Source organism: Aspergillus homomorphus (assembly GCF_003184865.1).
Source record: "Aspergillus homomorphus CBS 101889 unplaced genomic scaffold BO97scaffold_35, whole genome shotgun sequence".
Lineage (NCBI taxonomy): Eukaryota > Fungi > Ascomycota > Eurotiomycetes > Eurotiales > Aspergillaceae > Aspergillus > Aspergillus homomorphus.
Window position 1 is genome coordinate 266,000 of NW_020291921.1, and position 21,564 is coordinate 287,563.

General features: G+C 54.1%; 8 protein-coding genes across 8 annotated transcripts; 6 read left to right on the forward strand and 2 right to left on the reverse strand.

Annotated features, from left to right (window-relative positions):
• Window positions 1-154: 154 nt before the first annotated feature.
• Window positions 155-2,887, reverse strand: BO97DRAFT_351270 (Diacylglycerol acyltransferase family; the record flags this gene model as incomplete). The annotated part of the gene is made up of 4 exons (XM_025691971.1): window positions 155-1,142; window positions 1,202-1,594; window positions 1,644-2,285; window positions 2,337-2,887. 4 exons carry the CDS (start codon window positions 2,885-2,887, stop codon window positions 155-157), a joined length of 2,574 nt encoding a protein of 857 aa, XP_025548917.1.
• Window positions 2,888-3,672: 785 nt separating this feature from the next.
• Window positions 3,673-5,450, forward strand: BO97DRAFT_436664 (cytochrome P450; the record flags this gene model as incomplete). The annotated part of the gene is made up of 6 exons (XM_025697798.1): window positions 3,673-3,747; window positions 3,800-3,895; window positions 3,957-4,026; window positions 4,083-4,638; window positions 4,688-5,063; window positions 5,127-5,450. The coding sequence occupies 6 exons, from the start codon at window positions 3,673-3,675 to the stop codon at window positions 5,448-5,450; spliced, it is 1,497 nt and encodes a 498-aa protein (XP_025548918.1).
• A 1,030-nt stretch (window positions 5,451-6,480) lies between these two features.
• On the forward strand, window positions 6,481-10,675 carry BO97DRAFT_457603 (putative ABC multidrug transporter; the record flags this gene model as incomplete). The annotated part of the gene is made up of 5 exons (XM_025699209.1): window positions 6,481-6,525; window positions 6,583-6,777; window positions 6,841-6,850; window positions 6,887-10,133; window positions 10,218-10,675. 5 exons carry the CDS (start codon window positions 6,481-6,483, stop codon window positions 10,564-10,566), a joined length of 3,846 nt encoding a protein of 1,281 aa, XP_025548919.1. The 3' UTR covers window positions 10,567-10,675.
• Window positions 10,676-10,830: 155 nt separating this feature from the next.
• BO97DRAFT_407520 (orotate phosphoribosyltransferase) lies at window positions 10,831-12,161 on the forward strand. The gene is made up of 3 exons (XM_025695658.1): window positions 10,831-10,970; window positions 11,031-11,166; window positions 11,278-12,161. Exons 1-3 carry the CDS (start codon window positions 10,877-10,879, stop codon window positions 11,762-11,764), a joined length of 717 nt encoding a protein of 238 aa, XP_025548920.1. The 5' UTR covers window positions 10,831-10,876; the 3' UTR covers window positions 11,765-12,161.
• Window positions 12,162-12,566: 405 nt separating this feature from the next.
• Window positions 12,567-14,994, forward strand: BO97DRAFT_160216 (MFS transporter). The gene has a single exon (XM_025690218.1). The coding sequence runs from the start codon at window positions 12,879-12,881 to the stop codon at window positions 14,556-14,558; it is 1,680 nt and encodes a 559-aa protein (XP_025548921.1). The 5' UTR covers window positions 12,567-12,878; the 3' UTR covers window positions 14,559-14,994.
• A 165-nt stretch (window positions 14,995-15,159) lies between these two features.
• BO97DRAFT_472253 (uncharacterized protein) lies at window positions 15,160-17,204 on the forward strand (the record flags this gene model as incomplete). Its single annotated transcript, XM_025700117.1, has 5 exons — window positions 15,160-15,571; window positions 15,627-15,802; window positions 15,948-16,190; window positions 16,266-16,730; window positions 16,772-17,204. The coding sequence occupies 5 exons, from the start codon at window positions 15,160-15,162 to the stop codon at window positions 17,177-17,179; spliced, it is 1,704 nt and encodes a 567-aa protein (XP_025548922.1). The 3' UTR covers window positions 17,180-17,204.
• Window positions 17,205-17,421: 217 nt separating this feature from the next.
• Window positions 17,422-19,446, forward strand: BO97DRAFT_445272 (bZIP transcription factor; the record flags this gene model as incomplete). Its single annotated transcript, XM_025698530.1, has 3 exons — window positions 17,422-17,472; window positions 18,244-18,694; window positions 18,754-19,446. 3 exons carry the CDS (start codon window positions 17,422-17,424, stop codon window positions 19,086-19,088), a joined length of 837 nt encoding a protein of 278 aa, XP_025548923.1. The 3' UTR covers window positions 19,089-19,446.
• BO97DRAFT_395817 (uncharacterized protein) lies at window positions 19,121-21,199 on the reverse strand (the record flags this gene model as incomplete). The annotated part of the gene is made up of 2 exons (XM_025694052.1): window positions 19,967-21,199; window positions 19,121-19,858 (listed from the first exon to the last, which is right to left on the reverse strand). The coding sequence occupies exons 1-2, from the start codon at window positions 21,065-21,067 to the stop codon at window positions 19,121-19,123; spliced, it is 1,839 nt and encodes a 612-aa protein (XP_025548924.1). The 5' UTR covers window positions 21,068-21,199.
• Window positions 21,200-21,564: the final 365 nt, after the last annotated feature.

Genomic DNA, 21,564 nt, shown 5'->3' on the forward strand with positions numbered 1-21,564 from the left:
AAAAAGCCCTTATCATCTCCACAGTCATGTTTTTAACTGCCCGAGCCTCGTGATATTCAAATAAACAAATAAAATGTTGGTATAAGGTTACACACCCCCTTGTATCACCGAAATCCCGAAGCCAAGCCTAATAACTCCTATAGCCTCAAACAACTTACTCCACGACCTCGAACTTCACGTCCTTATTCGGCGCAAACACCTCCTTCCAGTCATCATACAGCTTGCCCAACTCCTTCACGTACTGCGCGTGGACCTCATCAATATACGTCTCCTCCGGCTCCCATCGCTGCTGCTTCACTTCGATCGGCTTTCCGACCACCACATTCAGAGGCCTCCGGTGGGGGCAGAAGATGCCAAACCGACCAGTCGAGAACGCTACGCGATGACCCACCGCAAACTCCCACGCCCGTGCTACCAGGCCAAGCGCAGATGAACTGTTCACGTCCACGCGATCGAAGAGCTCATTTTCGCCAAACGCGATGACGGGAACCAGATCTGCTCCCGTCTGTACCGCAACACGCACGAAGCCCTTGCGGATCTTTACAACCACCGCCATGGTGCCCGGCTTTGCGATATTATACTCCCGACTCCCGCCCACGGTGATGGTGATGGCACGGCCCATGCCGCGGTCGTCGTGGCCGCCACGTGTGAGGTGTCGGATACATGATGAGCGTGACACGCCACTTGTACCCAGGGAAAGCAGGTATTCGCGTAGCAAGGGGGTGTGGTAAAAGCTATCCTTCATGAGGAGGGTGTTGGTGATCCCTGGAAAGAGCTGGGAGAAGTCGGCTGCCTCGGCGGCGAAGGCACCGATGGCGCCGCGGAGAGCAATACCGTGCGGGTGGTAGCCGAAGATATAACGTCTCTGCGGTGAGAGGGGAACGGTGCGGTAGAGGGTGAGTGGGAAGTAGTTGGCATAGGTAGTTTTCCAGATGGAGGAGTGGCGGAACCGGTCGTTGCGGAGAGACAACGTGCCGGTCTTGTGGGCCTTGGCGATGAATTTAATGTAGAGAATATAGATAAGGGCGAGGAGACGGAGACGTGGGATTAGAAGAAGTGAGTAGCCTAGGATTGGGAAGACCAGCCAGATGTTGCTTAGAAGAGTCATGAGGAGGGTCTCGTAGAGGTTGGTGAGCAGCGGTCTAGAAGACGTGTTAGTTTACTTCGCTTAGTATGCCGTAAAGACGTGATCGAAGCTTACTTTGATGCCCCCTTCCCTCCGGTCTTAGGCTTCTGGGCCGTCTGAAGAACCATTCCCTGGCGGTTCTTGACTTCGTATAACGGACATTTGGTGCTCATTTCCGGCAGACGCATGGCGAGCTTGCCATGGTCACGAGACTGCGCGATCTCCACGATCTTCTCCGCCGCTGCCACTCGCCCCTCCTTCTTATGACAGAGCTTCGCAATGTCGATGGCCTGCTCTTTGTACGATTTGTTGCTCATGACTTTTAGTAGCGCCTTGCTCAGCTCCTTCGCGCTGATATTGGGAGCACGGCTCTTGTTGCCATAGACACCGATCCCCAGCCACTCAGCTCGAGCGGCGTTCTCATAGCAGTCTTGCCATGCCGGAAGCACAACATGAGGGACACCGTTTCTAGAAAGGTCAGTCCCAGCCCCGAAAGTCTGACAGCGAAGGAACTTACTGAATTGCCTCGTACCACGAGTTAGCACCTCCGTGGTGAACAGAGCAGATTACCCGACCAGTCTTTAACATCGCCATCGGCTCAACCTCAAACCAGGGGCGGATGCGAACAGAGTCTTCCTCCATCTCCCGCTTCAAGGGCTCGACTGATCGACCATAGATATCATCCTCGTCATGTGGATGTTTGGGCAATTTCCACAGGATCTGGACTTTCTCGCCTTTCCAGCCATCGAGGAACATTCGCAGACCAGTAGCAATTTCCTCTGCAACCTTGGGGTCAGGCGCATACAGCGTACCTAGATTGACAAGGATGGTCGGAGAATCTGCGAGCCAGCGCGCCATCTCCGGGTCCTGCTTTTGAACCGATGCAGTCGGAAGTAGAATTGGCCCACAGGGAAGGATGTTGTCAGGCATTACGCTGAATGGCCAGTCTAGCTCCAACAAGCCGGGTGAAATATGAAATCGGTCGGGCCGCCATGCATCTGCAAAGGGGAATCTGCCGTGAATCTTATGCTTGATTCGCCATTCTCTGATCTCACGACGACGGCCGCTGCCGTGATACATCTTGGCTGTCTTCAGCCCAGCAAGAGCATTAAGGGGGATTGTATGCCATGGAATGGGATACGCGAATCCAGTGCCAGGTCTGAAAGCATGTTAATGAAGGATCTGGGCCAACAGGGGTGGTCACACATACAAAGGGTACTTCCAGAGGGCTGCGGAATTGGGTTGCATGCCCAGGACAATGTGGCTGATGGATGTTGTGTTGATAAGGATTGCTGTGTGGCCTGTGTTGTACGCCGCATCCCGACCTTGAAGGAAGAAAAAGTCGATTGCCATCGCTGCTGGCTTCACATCGTTGATGATCTCGACGCAGCTCTCATAGATGTCGACATACTCGTCTTCAGTCCAGCCCCATATGTCTTCACACAGAGACTGGAACCCTAAGACCGCACCATGGTAGCCGGGAGGATGAAACGCACCCCTCTTTCCAGTCCGAATGAAGACATCCGTGTTGGAAGGCCCTCTGACCGGATGGAAGTGGATGCGAGACCGGAAGCCCTCGTCGTATGCAGAGGCATTGTCAGTTACAAGCTTCTCAACCCGGCGTTCAAGGACAGGGAATGAGCCAATATGAACATCAACATTGCCTTGAACAAGAAGCTCATGAGTAATGGCGAGTATGATGTTTGTTTGACCATGTTCGCTGTTTGCCAGGAAGAGTACCCGGGTTCTCTCGTCTGCCATAGTTGACAAGAAAGATCTCTCTCGGTGCAAGGGACGAATTTGAATCACAAGAGAATCAAACCACTTGTCCCACGATGGGCTTATATAACTGAAATGTCACCACCAGATAGGGGGCGAGGATGTGAGTGGAAAAAGTGGGGGGGTCCAATTGGTGGAATGGACCCAGAAAGATCTATCACGAAGAATGGAAATTGGTGAAACATTCGGATTCGGACATTGACCGTGCTTGAACAACGAACGGCCTGACATCCTGGCGTTGAGGCCCTTATATGGTTCTGAAACTGTGACAAGTCGGGGTCTACACTCTCTACAGTGTTTCTGGTAGATGAAGCGGATGCGACTACCGCGGGGGCAGACAAACTTTGGGGGCCCGAGATCCTCAAAATTGCGGCAGATCCACCATTAACCCTGACCCGGGATTCGATCCGTCCTCGGGAATTCAAACGCTGGCCCAATCATGATCGTCAAAGATCATGTATACAGTTTGGTCTGATCTGATTAACTGGTCCAAAATCAGGCCGAGGAAACCTGTGCAACGGCAACATGGACTGAGACTGGTAGATGCATCTAGCCGGATGAGATCAGGAGAGTAAATTCTTTTCTCACCAGCGGGACTGCTAATTCAAGCGGGATTCAACTGGAAGCCCTGGCGTGACCATGGCCCATGCATGATAAATAGATCTGACCATAGCACGTCTGGGGCAAAGCTGTAGTGGTCAACTACTTTCGTTCTTGCAATTGCACTCGTTCTTGCAATCACTCTCGTTAAAATGATTTTCCTAGCCATGGCCGTGCCCTCAGGGCAGTTCGAAATCAACCCTTCGGGAATCATCTCGCTCCCAATCCTCGCCATCGTGTTGGTATGTTGGAATCATACAAGCTTCCTGACGGGTATGACTGACACACCCTCAGATCCCTTGGCTTTTCATTCTTTTCATCCAATTGCTTCCTAAGGGACCAATCATTAAGGGGGTCCCAGGCTCGTTCCTGGACTTGTTCCTCTGCGGTGTACGTTTCTTCTCCGTTGCATGGGCAGCAAAATGACCGTCTAACCACGCTGCACCTGCAGTCTGCCACCAAGTTCGCCTTTCTGTCCGGTCGGAGTGCCCACTACTTTCACTCGTTGCACGAATCATATGGTACCCCTCCCCTGTTAGCATGCGCAGCTTCTGTGCAGCTGACTGACATGACTCAGGCAAGATCGTACGGTTTGCTCCGGGCCAGGCGACTACAAATACCATCAGAGGCCTGCGCAACATTTATGGTGCTGGCTCGGGAAAAGGTACCGCCTTCCTTAAGACCGGTTTCTACAAGGGTATCTCGAGACGGAATATCTTCACTGCGAGTGACCCTGTCTACCATGCTTCTGTACGGAAGCTGTTCGCTCCTTCTCTTAGCCCCGGCAGCATGCAGGCCCATGCAGGTGTCATCAGAGAGCGAATCTTGCATTTGCACGCCACGATGAAGGAGAAAATGGAAAAGACAGACACACTCTCCTTGAACCAGCTGCTCTACTGCCACTCCGTCGACACTGTGTCCGAAGTGCTGCTTGGCAAGCCTTTGGGTTGTCTGAAGCGCGGAAAGCCCTACTTCTGGACCGAGCAATTGCCTCGTATCTTCTACTGGAGCACCATCCGTGATCAGTTCAAGGGGTCAGGAGTCCCCACCATGATCAAGTGGATGCTTCGCCATTTGATTCGCAAGGGTGTTCGCCAGTCTGCAGAACAGGCAAGAATGAGACTGATCAATGAGTGAGTACCCAGCCGCTCGTGGTTGGTTTCATGGCTAATATGCAAACAGACAGCTTGGCGCGTCTCATACCCGTCGGGACGTCATGGTCGAGGTAATGGAGCGGGCAGGCACAGGTGACCTGCCTGTTCCTGAGATTGCCGAGAATTTCTCCGCGATCATGCTGGCTGGATTTCATACCACACAGAATGCTCTCTGTGCAACCATCTATTTCGTTCTGACCCATCCTGAGGTGCATGCCAAATTGAACCAGGAGCTGCGCTCGGTCTTCACGTCGGCGGAGGATGTTTCAGGGCACGTTGCACAAGACCTACCATATCTGAACGCTGTCATCACAGAATCGCTCCGTTTGTATCCTCCTGTTCCAGTTGGAGGCCCGCGTGTTTCACCCGGAGCCTATGTGGATGGGACTTATATCCCGGCCGGAGTAAGTCTATCTGACATGTTCCCTGCTTCGCCTGCCCCGGCTAACCATGCATGACCGTTTCAGACTGAGATCTGCACTTCGATCTTCGCCTTGCACCACAACCCCGAGTATTTCAATGAGCCCTATGAGTTTATTCCTGAACGATGGACAGAGCCAGATTGCACAGACAAGAAGGAGGCTGTCCAACCTTTCTTGGTGGGCAGCCGGTCCTGCGTCGCCAAGTATTTTGCCAAACAGATGATGCAGCTGACCCTCGCTGCATTTTTCCTGGACTTTAATGCGGAATATGTCGGCCCTGTGAAAGACTGGCAACGCGAGAGTCGCTGCTATGCTTTCTGGGAACTTCCCGACTTGAAGCTGAAGCTTCGAAAGCGTGAGATTGATTAACTTGCGGATCGGTCGGTCGAGATTCTAAATTCGGAGAGGCTGGTTCTTTCTCGGATTTGATTTCTTTCTCTCCACCACCCATTCATCCCTGTTCGTGCTCGGCTTCTTTTTCGTTTTGCTTTTCATTTATTTTCTATCTGTCGTTGTATCATGGTGGCACCCAAGTTGCTTTTGGGTTTGACGAGTTGAGCCAGTGCTTCAGGTTTGGAGTGGGTCGATGCTATACCCCGGATAAGGTTTAGGCGTGAAACGAAATAGTTTGGAGTAGACAAATGAGAGCGACAAATCTCGAAAAACAAACGGAATTGAGTTTAGACCATCGGAGATTGCGTTGGATTGATTGAGTTTTGTACTCCGTGAACGTTGGTGGACGGCCCAGTTTTTGAGGCCGTCGCCAATACGAACCCCGGTTTCAGCTTTCAACCATCCATGAATTTCAAACTCAGCCCGGACCAGCTTGAGAACCCTCAGCGGTCTCGAGATCAGGCTGTAATATCTGATCTGTCGATCTGGTTCGGAACGCCGTTGCGTTTCAGCCGCAGGCCCGCAAGGCTGCTTGACTCATCTATCTGCCAGCCCTAATAATTGGGTCTTCTTTCGTCCCTGATCGTCTGTCTCTTCCCACCCACGTGAAACACCGGTTCACTATCACTGACACCGACGCCCATATTTGGTCCATCTTCAACTCGACCTATCGACAATTTAATGAGATAAACCAGTCCAGCTGAGCGCAAAATGAGTGATGTAGGCAAGATCAACCCACTTTCCCGTGGTACGAAGAGCCAACGTAGTTGGCCCTCGGTTTCGATTATAGGGGTCCTGTCACGACCCCGGTGTCATTCATGTGATGGGCTGTTTCAACTCAGTTCCCAGACTCCTTCACTGCTTTTCCACTGACATTCGACTATCTGTCTTGGCCCAGCCAAGTCACCGTATCGACCCAAGTCGCTTTGCTCATCCATTGCGAGCGTGAGATGCTGCTCCTGGGCGGCCTGGGGAGAAGGACAGACTAAGAAAGAGCACCTGCACGATGAAGTGGAAAGAGGAAGACATATGCTTGGAGTCATTACCCCCGGTGAGTCTATCCCTTGCTGTCTTGCTCAAGTTACCGACTGACCACGGTCGCGATCAGACTCCTGCTACAGACAGCACCGTCATCTCCCTGTCGGAGGTCGAGAAGAACATCCTCGAGCAACAGATTCATGTCCCCGTATCCAAGCCCGGATTCTTTGGCATCTATCGCTATGCTAGTCGTTGGGATCTTGTCTTCCTGCTGGGAAGCTCAATCGCGTCGATAATTGGTGGTGCTGCTTTGCCATTGTTCACTGTCAGTTGCTCATCTCCGTCATTCTTCCCATTCATGAAGACTAATTTTCTCCTTCGACTCTAGGTCCTCTTTGGTAGTCTCACTTCGACATTTCAAGACATTGCTGCAGGGCGCATCACGTACGACCGTTTTCATCACGAGCTCAACAAGTACGTGGTATACTTCATCTACCTTGCCGCCGCCGAGTTCATCACCATCTACATCGCCACGGTCGGCTTCATCTACACGGGCGACCATGTGGTCCAGCGTATTCGCGTAGAGTACCTGCGCGCGATTCTGCGCCAGAACATCGCCTTCTTCGACAGTCTAGGCGCTGGCGAGATCACCACGAGGATTACGGCGGACACTAACTTGATCCAAGACGGCATCTCCGAGAAGGTCGGGTTGGCCTTGACGGGGCTGTCGACGTTCATCACAGCTTTCATCATTGCTTATATCAAGTACTGGAAGTTAGCGTTAATTTGCAGCGCCACCTTGATCGCATTGCTTCTGATCATGAGCGGCGGATCAATCTTCATCATGGTCTACAGCAAGCGCGCGCTGGAATGCCAGGGCCGCTCCGGCAGCTTCGCGGAGGACATTCTGGACTCGGTCCGCACGGTCGTCGCCTTCGATGCTCAGAACGTGCTCGCGGCCAAGTACGAGGAGCAGCTGAAGGAGTCGGAGGCACCCGCCCGGAAGTCGCAAATCACGTTCGCGATCATGGTCGGAGCCATGCTGGGCGTCATGTACCTGAATTATGGTATGGGCTTCTGGATGGGATCGCGCTTTATTGTGGATGCAAACGAGCATGTCAAGGTCGGCGATGTCCTGACGATCCTTATGTCGATCATGCTGGGGTCGTACAATCTGGGCAATGTTGCCCCCAATGCTCAGGCGCTGTCGAATGCAGTGGCGGCTGCAAGCAAGCTCTACAGCACGATCGACCGTGCGTCTCCGTTGGATGCCTCTTCCGAGAGCGGAAAGGTCCTTGGTCATGTCAAGGGCAACATTGTACTCCAGAATGTTCGGCACGTCTATCCATCGCGACCGGAGGTCATCGTCACGAATGACCTCAGTGTCTATATTCCAGCATCAAAAACCACGGCGTTTGTGGGGCCGTCCGGGTCCGGCAAGAGTACGGTCATCGGTCTGCTGGAGCGGTTCTACAACCCCGTAGCCGGTCATATCTCACTCGACGGACACGATCTCTGCACTCTAAACCTCAGATGGGTACGGCAGCAGATCTCCTTAGTCTCGCAAGAACCTCGGCTCTTCGCGACCACGATTTTCGAGAATATTCGCTTCGGGCTGATTGGGTCCGAGTACGAAAATGAGCCCGAGGCGAGTATCACTAAGCGCATTCACGATGCTGCAAAAATGGCCAACGCGCATGACTTCATCATGGCCTTACCGAAAAAGTACGACACGAACATCGGTGGGTTCTCGCTGTCCGGAGGACAGAAGCAGCGAATTGCGATCGCTAGGGCCGTGGTGAGCGACCCGAAGATCTTGTTACTTGACGAGGCGACCTCGGCGCTGGACGCCAAGTCGGAAGAAATTGTTCAGGCGGCGTTAGACAACGCCTCGAAGGGGCGGACGACCATTGCCATTGCCCACCGATTGTCTACCATCAAGGAGGCGCATAACATTGTTGTCCTTGTCCATGGCCACATTGTGGAGCAAGGGTCGCATATGGAGCTGATGGGCCGTGAGGGTGTGTACTATGATATGGTGCAGGCGCAGCAAATCAAGCAGAAGGAGGCCGCCAAGCGGCATGAGTCGATGACTTTCTTCCTCGATGAGGACTATATCGGAGGTGGATACCCCATGGATGATGAAGACGACTTCAGTGATGATGCCTCGGATATTGTGCTGAAAACAGGCGCCAAGCAGAGACGCAGAACCAGGATGTCCATGTTCATCCCGCCTTTACCTTCCAAGCATAAGGAGAACCTGTCGCTATGGGCGTTGTTCAAATTCCTTGCCTCCTTCAACCGGCCGGAGTGGCCGATCATGATCCTGGGTCTCTGCGCATCAACTCTGGCTGGGGGCATTCAGCCGTCCCAGGCTGTGTTGTTTGCAAAGGCAGTCAATACTTTGAGCTTACCACCATTTGAATACCACAAGCTGCGTCACGACGCTAATTTCTGGTGCTTGATGTTTCTCATGATGGGCTTGGTGACATTGGTAATCTATGCCACCCAGGGCACGTTGTTCGCCTATAGCTCCGAGAAACTGATCTATCGAGCCCGAAGCCAGGCGTTTCGGGTTATGCTGAACAAGGAAATTTCTTTCTTTGACAAGGAGGAGAACACCACCGGTGCCTTGACATCCACATTGGGTGCTGAAACTAAACAGCTCGCCGGAATTAGTGGCGTCACTCTCGGAACCCTTCTTATTGTCTCTGTCAATCTTTCAGCCTCCCTTGTTGTGGCTCTGGTCATGGGCTGGAAGTTGGCTTTGGTATGCATTTCAGCGGTGCCGGTCCTTCTGATGTGCGGCTTTCTGCGCGTGTGGATGTTGGACCGATTCCAGCGCCGAGCGAAAGCGGCGTATCAACAATCTGCCAGTTCGGCCTGCGAGGCCGCCTCTGCAATCCGGACTGTGGCTTCTCTGACGATGGAGAAACAAGTCGTTACTTCTTACGAGACCCAAGTGCAGGCTCAGCTCAAGCAGGACATCCTCCCTATCTTCAAATCATCCGCCCTCTATGCCAGCTCCCAAGCACTGCCGTTCCTGTGCATGGCCCTAGGCTTTTGGTACGGCGGAACCCTCCTTGGACACGGGGAGTACACGCTATTCCAGTTTTATGTTTGTTTCAGCGAAGTCATCTTCGGCGCGCAGGCAGCAGGGACCATATTTTCCAACGCACCCGATATGGGTAAAGCAAAGCACGCGGCCGCGGAGTTCAAGAAATTGTTCAGCACTCGGTCAAACAACAAGCACGCCGACAGTAAAGCCATCCATGTATCGTCCATGCAAGGCTCGGTGGAGTTTCGAGACGTGTCTTTCCGGTACCCTACCCGGCTGGAGCAGCCTGTTTTACGGCATGTCAACCTCACAGTCAAACCAGGACAGAATATCGCGTTGGTTGGGTCCAGTGGCAGCGGGAAAAGCACGATTATTGCCCTGCTGGAACGATTTTATGACCCAGTCTTGGGCGAAGTGTACGTTGACGGGCGGGATATTGCGACGCTCGACAAGAAGTCCTACCGTGATCACCTGGCATTGGTCAGCCAAGAGCCGGCTTTATTCCAGGGAACGATTCGCGAGAATATTCTGTTGGGATGCACACATAAAGAAGCGGTTGCGGAGGACACTCTGATCCAGGCGTGCAGAGATGCAAACATCTATGACTTCATCATGTCGCTACCGTAAGTGTTCCATTGTTCTTCCCTTCAGGCCTGCTCCTATCTCGTTCGTTCGTATGGAAGAGTAAATTTGCTAACTCCTCCCAGACAAGGTTTCAACACGCTCGTCGGCAGCAAAGGCGGCATGTTATCTGGTGGTCAGAAGCAGCGAATCGCCATTGCTCGGGCGCTGATTCGCAACCCGCGTATTTTGCTGCTGGATGAAGCCACATCAGCATTGGATTCGGAGTCGGAAAAGGTTGTCCAGGCCGCTTTGGATTCGGCGGCAAAGGGCCGGACGACGATCGCGGTTGCTCACCGGTTGAGCACGATTCAACGAGCGGACATGATCTATTTCTTGGAGCAAGGAGAAGTGGTCGAATGGGGCACGCACAAGGAGCTGCTGCGTCGGAGGGGCAGATACTATGAAATGGTTAACTTGCAGAATCTGGCCTGATTGTGTGACTTGTACAATAATAGGGCAAGCACTTGATCTCATTCACTGTATATATACTCTATCATTTTTCCCGGATCGCCTGGTTAAGAATAATGAAGCCGATAAGCGATAAGATAAGAGTTATAAGACATTATCTACTCCGAGCTCGGGGCGGGACCCTCCAGGCTGCATCTAAAACAGGAATAGTGCGGGGTATGGCTTACCTCATCATCTGGAGATGGTTTCAATCTTTTTCTTTTGGGAGACTGGAAAGTATTGCCCGCCAGTAAGTCCTCCCTGCGATTGTCCGATTCAAGCCAATCTCGTCGCAATGTCTCTCCCCGCATACAAGACTTCCTTCTTGGAGTCATCCATCTCCGCCAAGGTCTTGACCTTTGGCACCTTCACCCTCAAGTCGGGCCGCCGTACGTTCCCCTCCCCGAGCTACAACCACCAGAAACTCCTACTAATCGAGAATTCAACAGAGTCCCCCTACTTCTTCAACGCGGGCACCTTCCACACGGCCTCTCTTCTTTCCGCCCTCTCTACCGCTTACGCTCACACTATTATCTCCTTCCTCGCCGAAAACCCCTCCATCCCTAAGCCCGATGTGATCTTCGGGTGAGTGTTGAAAGGCTCCCATCCCTGCCCAAGAAACACACTCCCCCCAGCTCCTATAATGCCTTCCTTCTTCGATCCTGATCTCTAATACGATGGAAACAACCCAAATAGCCCTGCATACAAAGGTATCCCGCTCGCCTGCGCGACTCTCCTCGAACTCCACCGCCTCCAGCCCGAAGCCTGGTCCGAGGTGTCGTACAGCTACAACCGTAAGGAGAAGAAGGACCACGGCGAGGGCGGCAACATCGTGGGTGCCGGGCTGAAGGACAAGAATGTGTTGGTGATCGACGACGTGATCACGGCCGGCACGGCGATGCGCGAGACGCTGGACCTGGTCGCCAAGGAAGGCGGCAAGGTCGTCGGGTTCGCCGTCGCGCTGGACCGGTTGGAGAAGATGCCCGGCCCCAAGGACGCCAACGGCGTGGAGGATGATGCGCCGCGCATGAGCGCCATGGGCCAGATCCGGAAGGAATACGGCGTGCCCACGACGAGTATTGTCACGCTGGACGATTTGATCCGCTTGATGCAGGAGAAGGGGGCTGGCGAGGATATGCGCCGGCTGGAGGAGTACCGGGCTAAGTATCGGGCTAGCGATTAGACTGGATTGATTGGGCGAGAGGGAGAAAAAAAAAGTTTGGGTCGTGAGGGATATACTGGTTGGGGGAGGATGGAGCTTTTGTCTATCAGTGGGCTATAGGTTAGGCATAACGTCAAGTTTCACTGAAATTTTTCCTCTATGATATTGGGATTGACGGGTCTGGCTGGCTCCATTGATCGGTTGAATGTTAACCGCTCGACCGAAAGGAAACAGCTTCCTTTTGCATGGTTCTTATGAGGCCTTTTGGTTGACGCTTGTTTCATGAGAATATGTCGGGTTTCCAATACTTCGGTGATTTCTCGATCTTTGGCGCCGGTATGCCTTTATCATTGCTCGGGCTGTTCGGGACGGTCTCGGCACCGAGCTATGGCCGAGTTTGCGCCCTTATCTTTTCGTCGTTGATTCCAGACTCCCATCGACATCACTACCTACTTCTTGAAGAATGTATCACAACGTATCGCGCAACTGTGGACTCTTGTCTTTCGTCATAACCTCTTAGTCACGGCTGAGCTAGTTGCAGGTTGCAGGAGCAGAGTTTTCATCATCACAAATCTTGCATCCTATACGAGCTTGGATGACAACACATCTCCGAGATGTGAAGTCGTACCATTATGAAGGACACACTGAGAGACTTGCATACAACCACCACCGGCTACCTCTTCACCAGAAGCTTTGTCTCCAAAGTCACTTGAAATGCCGTTCATGAGATTGACTGATTGCACAAAACATCATACGGGCCACGCGGCTGGTACCATCTGACCTGAGTAAATCTCGGCTTCGAGCTCAGGGTCAATCTGATGCAAGATGCACCCGGTGCCACGAAACAGGGACAATCTAAGGCCGAACCGGGTCTAAGTCACCGAGATGGCGTGTGTTGGCTTCAGGAACCGGGCAGAGTGTCTGACGGTTCAAGCTCGGTGCATCTCGGCGATGGATCGGCGACGCGTCGGCGTCGCTGCATGCCTGAACTATACAAATCGACCTCACCAGCCAGGCAAAGATATAAATCAACGCGTTCCCTGGACATTATGCTTTCCTTTCTTTTACAGTAATACACAGACAGAAACCGTGAGGTCACGATCCTTCGAAAGTGAAATCGGCTTTTTCCATCATCATGGCATCACATAATCCTGAGCCCCAACGGGCCATGAGCAATGCATCAGAACAACCACATCTCCTACGCACAGAAACCCGAGAGTCCTTGAGGAGCCGCGGAATCTCTCCAAGTTCTCCGCCCCTCGACTACAACTATCCAGATGTCGGTCGTCCCGCCGATCCTGTCTTTCCCGAGGAATACACCATCGAAACTAGCACGGGTCTCGTCCCCCAACGCACCCTCGAACAGATTCGGTCACGACAAGGTCAACAACCTTCGTCTAGCTCCTCCTCGGACATCGAAAAAGCGGATGATCAGCCTACTGAATTCGTCACCTTTACCATCAATGACCCTGAGAACCCCTACAACTGGTCCCGTGCATATCGGTGGTACGTCACCATGATCGCTTCCCTGCTCGTTGTCTGCGTCGCCTATGGCTCTGCGATTGTGACCGGTGGTCTGGGTCTCATTGAAGACAAGTACCACGTCTCTCTCGAAGTGGCCACTCTCACCTGCAGTATCATGGTCTGTGGCTTCGCTGTCGGACCCCTTCTGTGGTCGCCACTATCGGAGATTATTGGTCGTCGGCCGATTTATATCATCTCCCTAGTGTTGTACACTATCTTCAACATCCCTTGCGCCCTTTCCCCAAACATTGGTGGCCTTCTGGCTTGTCGCTTTCTATGCGGTGTCTTCTCTAGCTCGGGCCTCTCTCTCGCCGGTGGTACTATCGCCGACATTTGGTCGATCGAAGAACGGGGCATGGCGATCGCTTTCTTCGCTGCGGCCCCATACTGCGGCCCCGTGATCGGACCCATCGTCTGCGGCTGGATCACGGTGGGCTCAGGCCGACTGGATCTCTTCTTCTGGACCAATCTTGCCTTCGCGGGTGCGGTCACCATTCTTGTCGGTCTCATCCCTGAAACCTACGCACCCGTCATTCTCAAACGGCGCGCGGCGCGCCTCCGGTCCGAGACCGGAAACCCACACATCATCACCGAGCAGGAGCAACACAAGCCCACACTGAAGGAGATTATCCGTACCTCATTGATTCGACCCATCACCATGATCCTCACCGAGCCCGTTCTCGACTTGATGTGCATGTACATTGTGCTCATCTACTCCATGCTGTACGCCTTCTTCTTCGCTTACCCGGTCATCTTCGGCAAGCTGTACGGCTACAACGACGGCCAGATTGGGCTAATGTTTATCCCTATTCTCATCGGAGCCGGCTTTTCCCTTGTTTTCACGCCGCTTGTGGAAAAGCACTTCCATCGCATCTGCAGCCGCCGCCCGCCCACACCCGAGGACCGCCTCATCGGAGCCCTGATTGGTGCACCCTTTGTCCCCATCGCACTCTTCATACTTGGTGGGACTTCCTATAAGGGAATTATCTGGGTCGGACCCGCCTCCTCGGGGATTGCATTCGGTTTTGGAATGGTATTGTGTTATTATGCGGTGAACAACTATATCATCGACAGCTACCAGAAGTATGCGGCATCCGCGTTAGCAGCGAAGGTCTTCCTGCGGTCTGGAGGCGGTGCAGCGTTCCCATTGTTCATCACGCAAATGTACGATCGCTTGGGACTGCAGTGGGCGTCGTGGTTGTTGGCGTTTTTGGGGGTGGGGATGGTGTTTATCCCTTATGTGTTCTATTGGTTTGGGGGGAGGTTGAGGGCCAAGCTCAACAAGGAGTAGACTGGAAGAAGAAAATTTGAGGAATATCTGGAGTGGGCATAGAGCTCAAACTGTGGCTTGGAGAGAATTATTATACAGCGTAATATTAATGGTAGTCATGATAGAATCTATAGAGTTCAAATAACATGTCCTTATTGGTTCGGAACGTCATTTTGCTGATTACCTAATTGCCTAGTTAGTATTTGTGGGGATCAACAGAAACACACCAGGAGACGATCTCATTGCACGATTCAGATTCTCGCAAATTGCATGAATCCTACCATGTAGAGAGGCGAATTCACCGCTGCTTCTCAGGAGCCTGTCCTGTGACTGCCATCATGGCTTACAACTTTCCCCTCCGGTCGCAGACCTTCGCCTCGATCGACGTCATCCGGGAATGGGAAAGCCAGAACGCATTGCACCCAGACGATCCGATGTATAGGATGGACAACGTCTCCTGGGACGACCCAGTGACATTCTTCCAATCGATGCATCAGGCTCGACCCGACATGCCCATGCCCAAAGCATTTCCCAAAGCAGCTGAGGTGCGCAGGGAAGCTCTTAACCGAAACTTCTGCTTATCTTTCTCAATGCCAGAGGGCGAAATTATTCTCATGCGTTCATGGCGGTAGATTGTGCCTCGATTCGGTTCGGCGAGACGTCGGGGAACATCGTCCCCATTTTTCTGAATGAACATACGGTGGCGTTCACGGGTCGCACTACGCCGGAAACCTATGGGGAACTTTTGCACTGGGATGATTTGCCGCCTGCTTTCGACTGGATGCATACTCAGCGCGAGGTTCATCCCGGTCTGGGTCTCGTGGGTCTGGAGATTCAGGAAAAGCTCTACAGTTTCCTGGTGAAATGCTGCATGCAATTGTTGTGCGAGTACACCTGCAAAGACTTGCTCAAGGACGACCTGCCGGTTCAACCGGAGCCGCTAGCTATGTCGACCGGGGGGGCCGGCCTCAATCTTCTCGCGGTCGTGGCGGCCGAAGCTCTGTTTCGTCTACCCGCCAACCTAGACCTCAGCCGTCTTCGAAGCATCATTACGGCGAAGCGCACCCGCCGCCGACGATCATATTTGAGCCTTGCGCGAGGACCCAGGCTATTTTGCGGAGGCGCTGCAGGATCGCATGGAGCACCGCCTTGAGAAGTTGCTTGATGTCCGCGGGCAGGCCCATCCGGAGCTCAAGGCACCGGCCACTAAAATGTGGGATAGGGTCATCGGCGATGTTATCTCGGAAGCCTACCTCCATTTCGGCGTGTGGCTGAGATCCAGCGGCAGCTTGAGAGTATGGAAAGCTGATGAAAAAGCACGGTCAATTGCTGCACGCTGAGGACGACCTGCCACCGGACCTGGAATGGACATTCGTCAAACTGCACTGATCCTGAAGATGATGGTCCGAGCCCCCATCCTCAACATCGGGATTGCCGGCCTCACCGCCTGTGCGCCAGTTCTTCTACTGTGATACGCCGCAGCATCGCCAGGACAGCGTGTTCACGCGGTCGAAACTGGAATGGGTGGCTGATAAGCGCCGGGCCCGGCTCTCGTGGATTTACGACACCCTCTGCCACGAGAACACCCGGTTCTTGGCTGGACTGCCCACGCTGATGGACGAGATGAAACGGCTCATTCAGAATGAGAAACACGTCAAAGAGCTTCTCTCTCCGTGAATTATGGACACGGTCTCGGATCTGTCGGTCATGACCCTGTGCCTGGCCCAGCTCTCGCTTTTCCAGCCCTGGGCCGCGCAGTTCGAGACGATCATCGCCGAGAAGGAGGACAACCTCCGCGACGACTACACCAAGAACATCGACCAATGGTCCATGTTCATCGAACCACTCGCAAAAGCCAAATCCTCCGCCCTAGGCAGTCCTATTGACAACCGATTTCACTATCCAGTCGACAAGCGCCGCACCCGCGACACCACGGCGGCGATACAGAGCGCAGAGGCCGCACTCGATCGGTTCTGGCGCTCCGTTGACTCGATCTTTATCACCAAGGACGGCCTCTCGCAGCACGGAAGCACCCGCCACCTCTTAACGCAGAACCGCAGTCTCCGCCGCACTCCAGACTGGGTGGAACCAGCCGCGAAGGATGTCGAATTCGAGTCCGACCCCTCCCTTGAGGGGCCCGCCCTCCCTCTGTCTCAGCTATACTACGAGCTCGAACGTCGCACTCAACGCACCGTTCAGCCGCAGAGCCCACCACCCTCCCCGTCCGCACCAAGGTCAAGACTTGCGGGGCGGCAGCAACTCCTTCATCCCCTGCCACCACCTCCACCACCGCCACGCTCACACCATCTGAGCTTGAGGACCAGCAACCCACCTTCACCGTCGACAAGCGCGCCTACAAAGTCTTCAACACACTCTTCTACATTCCCTCGCGCAAGTCGCAACCGGGCGAGATCCCCTGGACGGATTTCCTGCACGCGATGAGCGCGACAGGGTTCGAGGTGGAGAAGCTATTTGGGTCGATTTGGCAATTTACGCCGACGCGGTTGGATGTGGAGCGGAGTATCCAGTTCCCTGAGCCGCATCCGAGTGGGAAGATTCCGTTCCGGACGGCCAGGCGGCATGCACGGCGGCTGTTCAGGGCGTATGGGTGGCATGCGGGGATGCTCAAGTTGGATGTTTAGGGTTGTCTAGCTAGGTGTTGGATGGATTTCTCGAAGTTGGACAGTACGGGTGGAGAGGTGTTCACGATGAGCTGATTGGTGGGTGAATGTCATGAGTAAATCTTGGTGATTCTTTATGAACAGCGCATATAATGACCTGAATTTTGTGAATGAATTCGATGGCTATTTTTAATAGGATGAATGGAGAAAGACTCAGGAGTGGAGAGAGTGGAGACAAGTGTCTGGAATAGGCATGAACGAGAATGAGTCATGCTGGCTCATATGGAGTGCACCCGGAATCTCCGTCTGGGCGGGTATGTTTTAGATGGCTTGAGAGCGTGCATCATCTGTGCTCATCGCGCATAATCAGATGTCACTTCGACTCATGATGATAGCTGTCATAAAATAGGTAAGATGAATATAAGATTGATATAGATGAGCCATGGTAGAGTAGATTATACTCGATTAAGACCAAATAGTCAATTATTTTGTGATATAATGATACGTCGGCAAGTAAGTGTGTATTGATTCTCAGTCCAATACTAGCACCATGAAGACACCTCCCTACAGCTGACTTGCTTCGCATTACTGAGGCACTTGGAGAGAACAAAATAGGAAGACCTCTCCAAGGTTCCAGGGCCGACATCATCTGATCGATTGCTTTTGTTTATTTGCTTACTGTGTCGTGAGGTTGAAGGGATACAGCTAACAAAGAGATGTAGGGACTTCCCCCACGCTCGATAGTCTATAGCCTATGCAGACATAGATGATACGGCTGGAAGTATACAAGATAACACCTCACATGTAGATAGAACCGGTCTTTACAACACACCCAGCTAAAATAAGTCCGACGGGCGTTGCCCCACCGGGCGTCCCACCCACACTTCCCAAACAGGAACCCGCCCTTTTTGGTTCCTGATGCCCCAGGCACCGAGTCTAGATATAAAGTCGTCCCCTCATCCCCAACTTCCTTTCTTCTCCTCCTCACCAACCATCGCTTCGGCGAAAGCTACGCTCTTTTCTCTTCTCTCTCCTCCGGTCCATCCGGGTCCCCGACCCGGGTCCTAAGTATACAAGAATGGCAGTCGCAGCAACCACCGCTACGCACGCCGTCAGGCAGCAGACCCCCGCCATCTACCTGGCCGGGCAAGCCCCAGTTATCGACATTTAATCATTACTCCCCGCATCAACACCAACATCAACACCGATACCCCGACCTCTACAACCCCGACCTCAACCCATATCTTGACCTCTCACTCCCCACTTCAACGGCCTGTCCTCCCGTTGACTTCGACCTCGACCCTTCTTTCTATTCCGACCTCCCTGACCCACTCACCTACCACCAAAACCACTACTACCCGGACCTCACCACCACGACCACCTCTACAAATCCCTTTGACTTCGACCCCAACAACACCCTAGGCCTCTTCCCTGACCTAGTTTCCGACTCCACAACCCTGAACTCTCTGCTCAGTTCCCCGGACGAACTGAGCGACTCCTACCTCTTCGAATCGCCAAGCGTGCCGTCTCTACCCGGTACATACTCTCCCTTTCTTTCACACTCCCTATAATCGCTAATCACTAATGACAACTAGACCCCCAAGTCAAAACCCCACCCTCACTGCCAGAATCCTCGCAGATGCCCGCCGTGACGACAACGGACACTCACACGACGAACCCCGCATTCACCGTCTCCATCTCCCGGGTGGCAACGCCCAAGGAGCCGCCGAACAAGGTCAGCAAGCGGCAGCTGAACACGCTTGCGGCGAGGCGGTACCGGCAGCGGAAGCTGGATCGGGTCAACGAGCTGGAGGCGGAGCTGGAGGCGATCAAGCGGGAGCGGGACGAATTGCGGATGCGCGTGTCGAAGCTAGAGGGGGAGACGGAGGCGTTGCGGGGCTTGGTGAAGGGGCAGGGTGATAAAGCTTAGTCTGAGTAGTAAAGATTCATCAAGTATTCCAGCTAAATCCAGTCACCCTCCCCGTCTCCTTCCAGTAGCAACATCTCCTTGTCTACCCCTTCCTCCACAATCAACCTCCAACCCGCCGTCTTGCCCACCCCGGCCAACCGAACCCGAATCCTTCCAATTCCCTTCCCACACCAGGCCCTTTCGGCTGCTCGCTCCGCAATGCCCCGCCCTCCATTCGATGCTCCGGCCACCACCATCTTCATCTCCAAATAGTCAAACCGCGGCAACCCCACCCACAGACGCGTGCGGACCATCTCCGCCGCCACAACCAGAAGCAGCACCATCGACACCACAAACACACACACAATGTACGGGCGGGATCCGACCCGAAACGCCTCGACCGTGACCATTGCCTGGGTCTCTTGCGTGAAGCCGCCGACCATCAACTGCGCCGATGCATATCCCGCCAGGATATCGTCGATGAGGGAGATGTACACATTCCTGATCCCCGCGAGCGCAATCGCCTCCTCCGATGCATTCTTCGCAGCCGCTTCCCCGATACTGATGGCGTCCACACTCGCCGTGGTGTTAGCCGTGATGTTCGCCACCGAAGTCCGATAATCAGCAATACTGGTATTGAAGGCATCGCCCAGCGTCGAGCGATAGAAGCTGGTCAGATCATTGGAGATGAGTTCGAGCTGGCGCATGACGATGTGGATGGTGCGGTTGCTGGGGTCGATGTCCGCGTCGGCTCTTCCCTGTCCAGCATTACCATCGTCAACGTCCGACAACTCGTCGTCGCTCCGCTTCCCCACCCCAACCGTCGCAATCACATTCACATTCTCTCCCTCAAGGTCCTCCCCAAGCGTACCATTATCCGCAGCCCCCGCAACCCCGACCCGAATCTCCTTCCCCGCAACCCGCACATCCACGTCAAACCACACCGGCTCAAAAGCCACAACGCACTGACTTGCATTCAAAGCCAGATAATACCCGCCCGCCGCCGCAGCCACATACCTCGTGCGCGAGTACACGACGGGCTGCGCCGCGACGCCCAACGCCACGATCGTCTGGGTACTGTACCCCGTGTAGACGGAATACTCGCCGGCGCCGCGGTCGCTGGCATTCACGCTGTCAGGCAGCGGACCGCGGGCGGCGTAGAGGGCGTACTGGGCGAGGTCCTGCAGGAAGAAAGCGGAGGAGCGGTTGTAGGCGCAGTGTACGCGGGCGGCGTAGCCCGGCTCGGTGTAGGTGTAGTGCGTGGCGTGCGGGAACGCGGCTCGGAGGACGGTGTCGGTGAGGCCGACGGAGCTGCCGACGCCGAATGACCGGCCCCGGTATGCGTAGCCTGTGTTATCGAGTTTGGCGTGCACGCGCGCCGACCCGTCGACTGTTGAGGCTGTGTTTGCCGAGGAGATCAGCGCGGTCAGCTGGCCCAGCCCCACCGAGTACGTGAAATACCCGCTGTTGGTGCGCGCTGTTGGGCCCGTCCGGTCGATCTGGGACGGGTATTCGGTTATGAAGGTTGTGTTGGTGTAGGAGGGGATGCGTAGCGGGTGGAGGTGGGTTGTTGTTGTGGCTGTAGGCGTGAGTGCGCCGGTCCAGAGCGCGGAGAGCACCGCGGAGAGGTTCGCCAGTAGGAAGGTTACCACCACCAGAACCGGTGGGAGGGTCCAGTTCACCGCTGGCGTTGATAGAGACGCCCAGAAACTCAAGTTCGTTAGTTGCGTGGGGTGCTGCGCGAACCGGATGCGCGTCGCTTGGTTGATTAGCCGGCATATCAGCAGGAGTTGCACGGTGCTGAGCAGCGTGGCCAGTGCCTGCACCCCGGTCTGCACCGAGGTCCGGTACTCGTTGATCAGCCCGTATAGCGAGCCGGCCATGGTCCAGTGGCTCGTGTCGGAGAGGAGGAGCGCCGTGCTGAGCGTGGTCGGAAGGAGGAGTAGGAGGAAGATGAGGTGCTCCGTCCAGAGGACGGGCCGTGAGGTAGAAGACGGCATCTGTGGTTTGCGATGGCTGGATGGATCGGTCAGTTCATCGCTGCTGTGAGGCTATTGTTGTAGGGCTTATATCTCCGTGCCAGCCCTAGCCGCCCGCCGTGGAGCCTCCGGCGAAGGATGTGAGCGGCGCTTAGCATTTGCTTGCGTATTGGCCAATTAGTGGTTGAAACGGCCGGAGAACTTTATCGATGCCACATGGCCCAAGTCTGATCGAATGCCCTTGTTAGACGGGGGTAAACTGCAAGGCCTACGAGCTTGGCTGCGTTGACAGCGGATCATGGGTCTTGGTTGTCAGACTGTGGTGGGTTACTGGCTGACTTGCCGCCAGACTAATAGTAGTTGAGAAAGCAATGGTGACATTGCACTCTGCTTTGAGGACAGACACTTTGCGCTGTGAGACGGAAGAGCCAGAAAACCCCTTCGGGTGTAATATTGCCGAGCCTGCTCTCTCTATAGAGCCCCGAGGTGTTAGAAGTCAATTTACAACACAAGTTCAC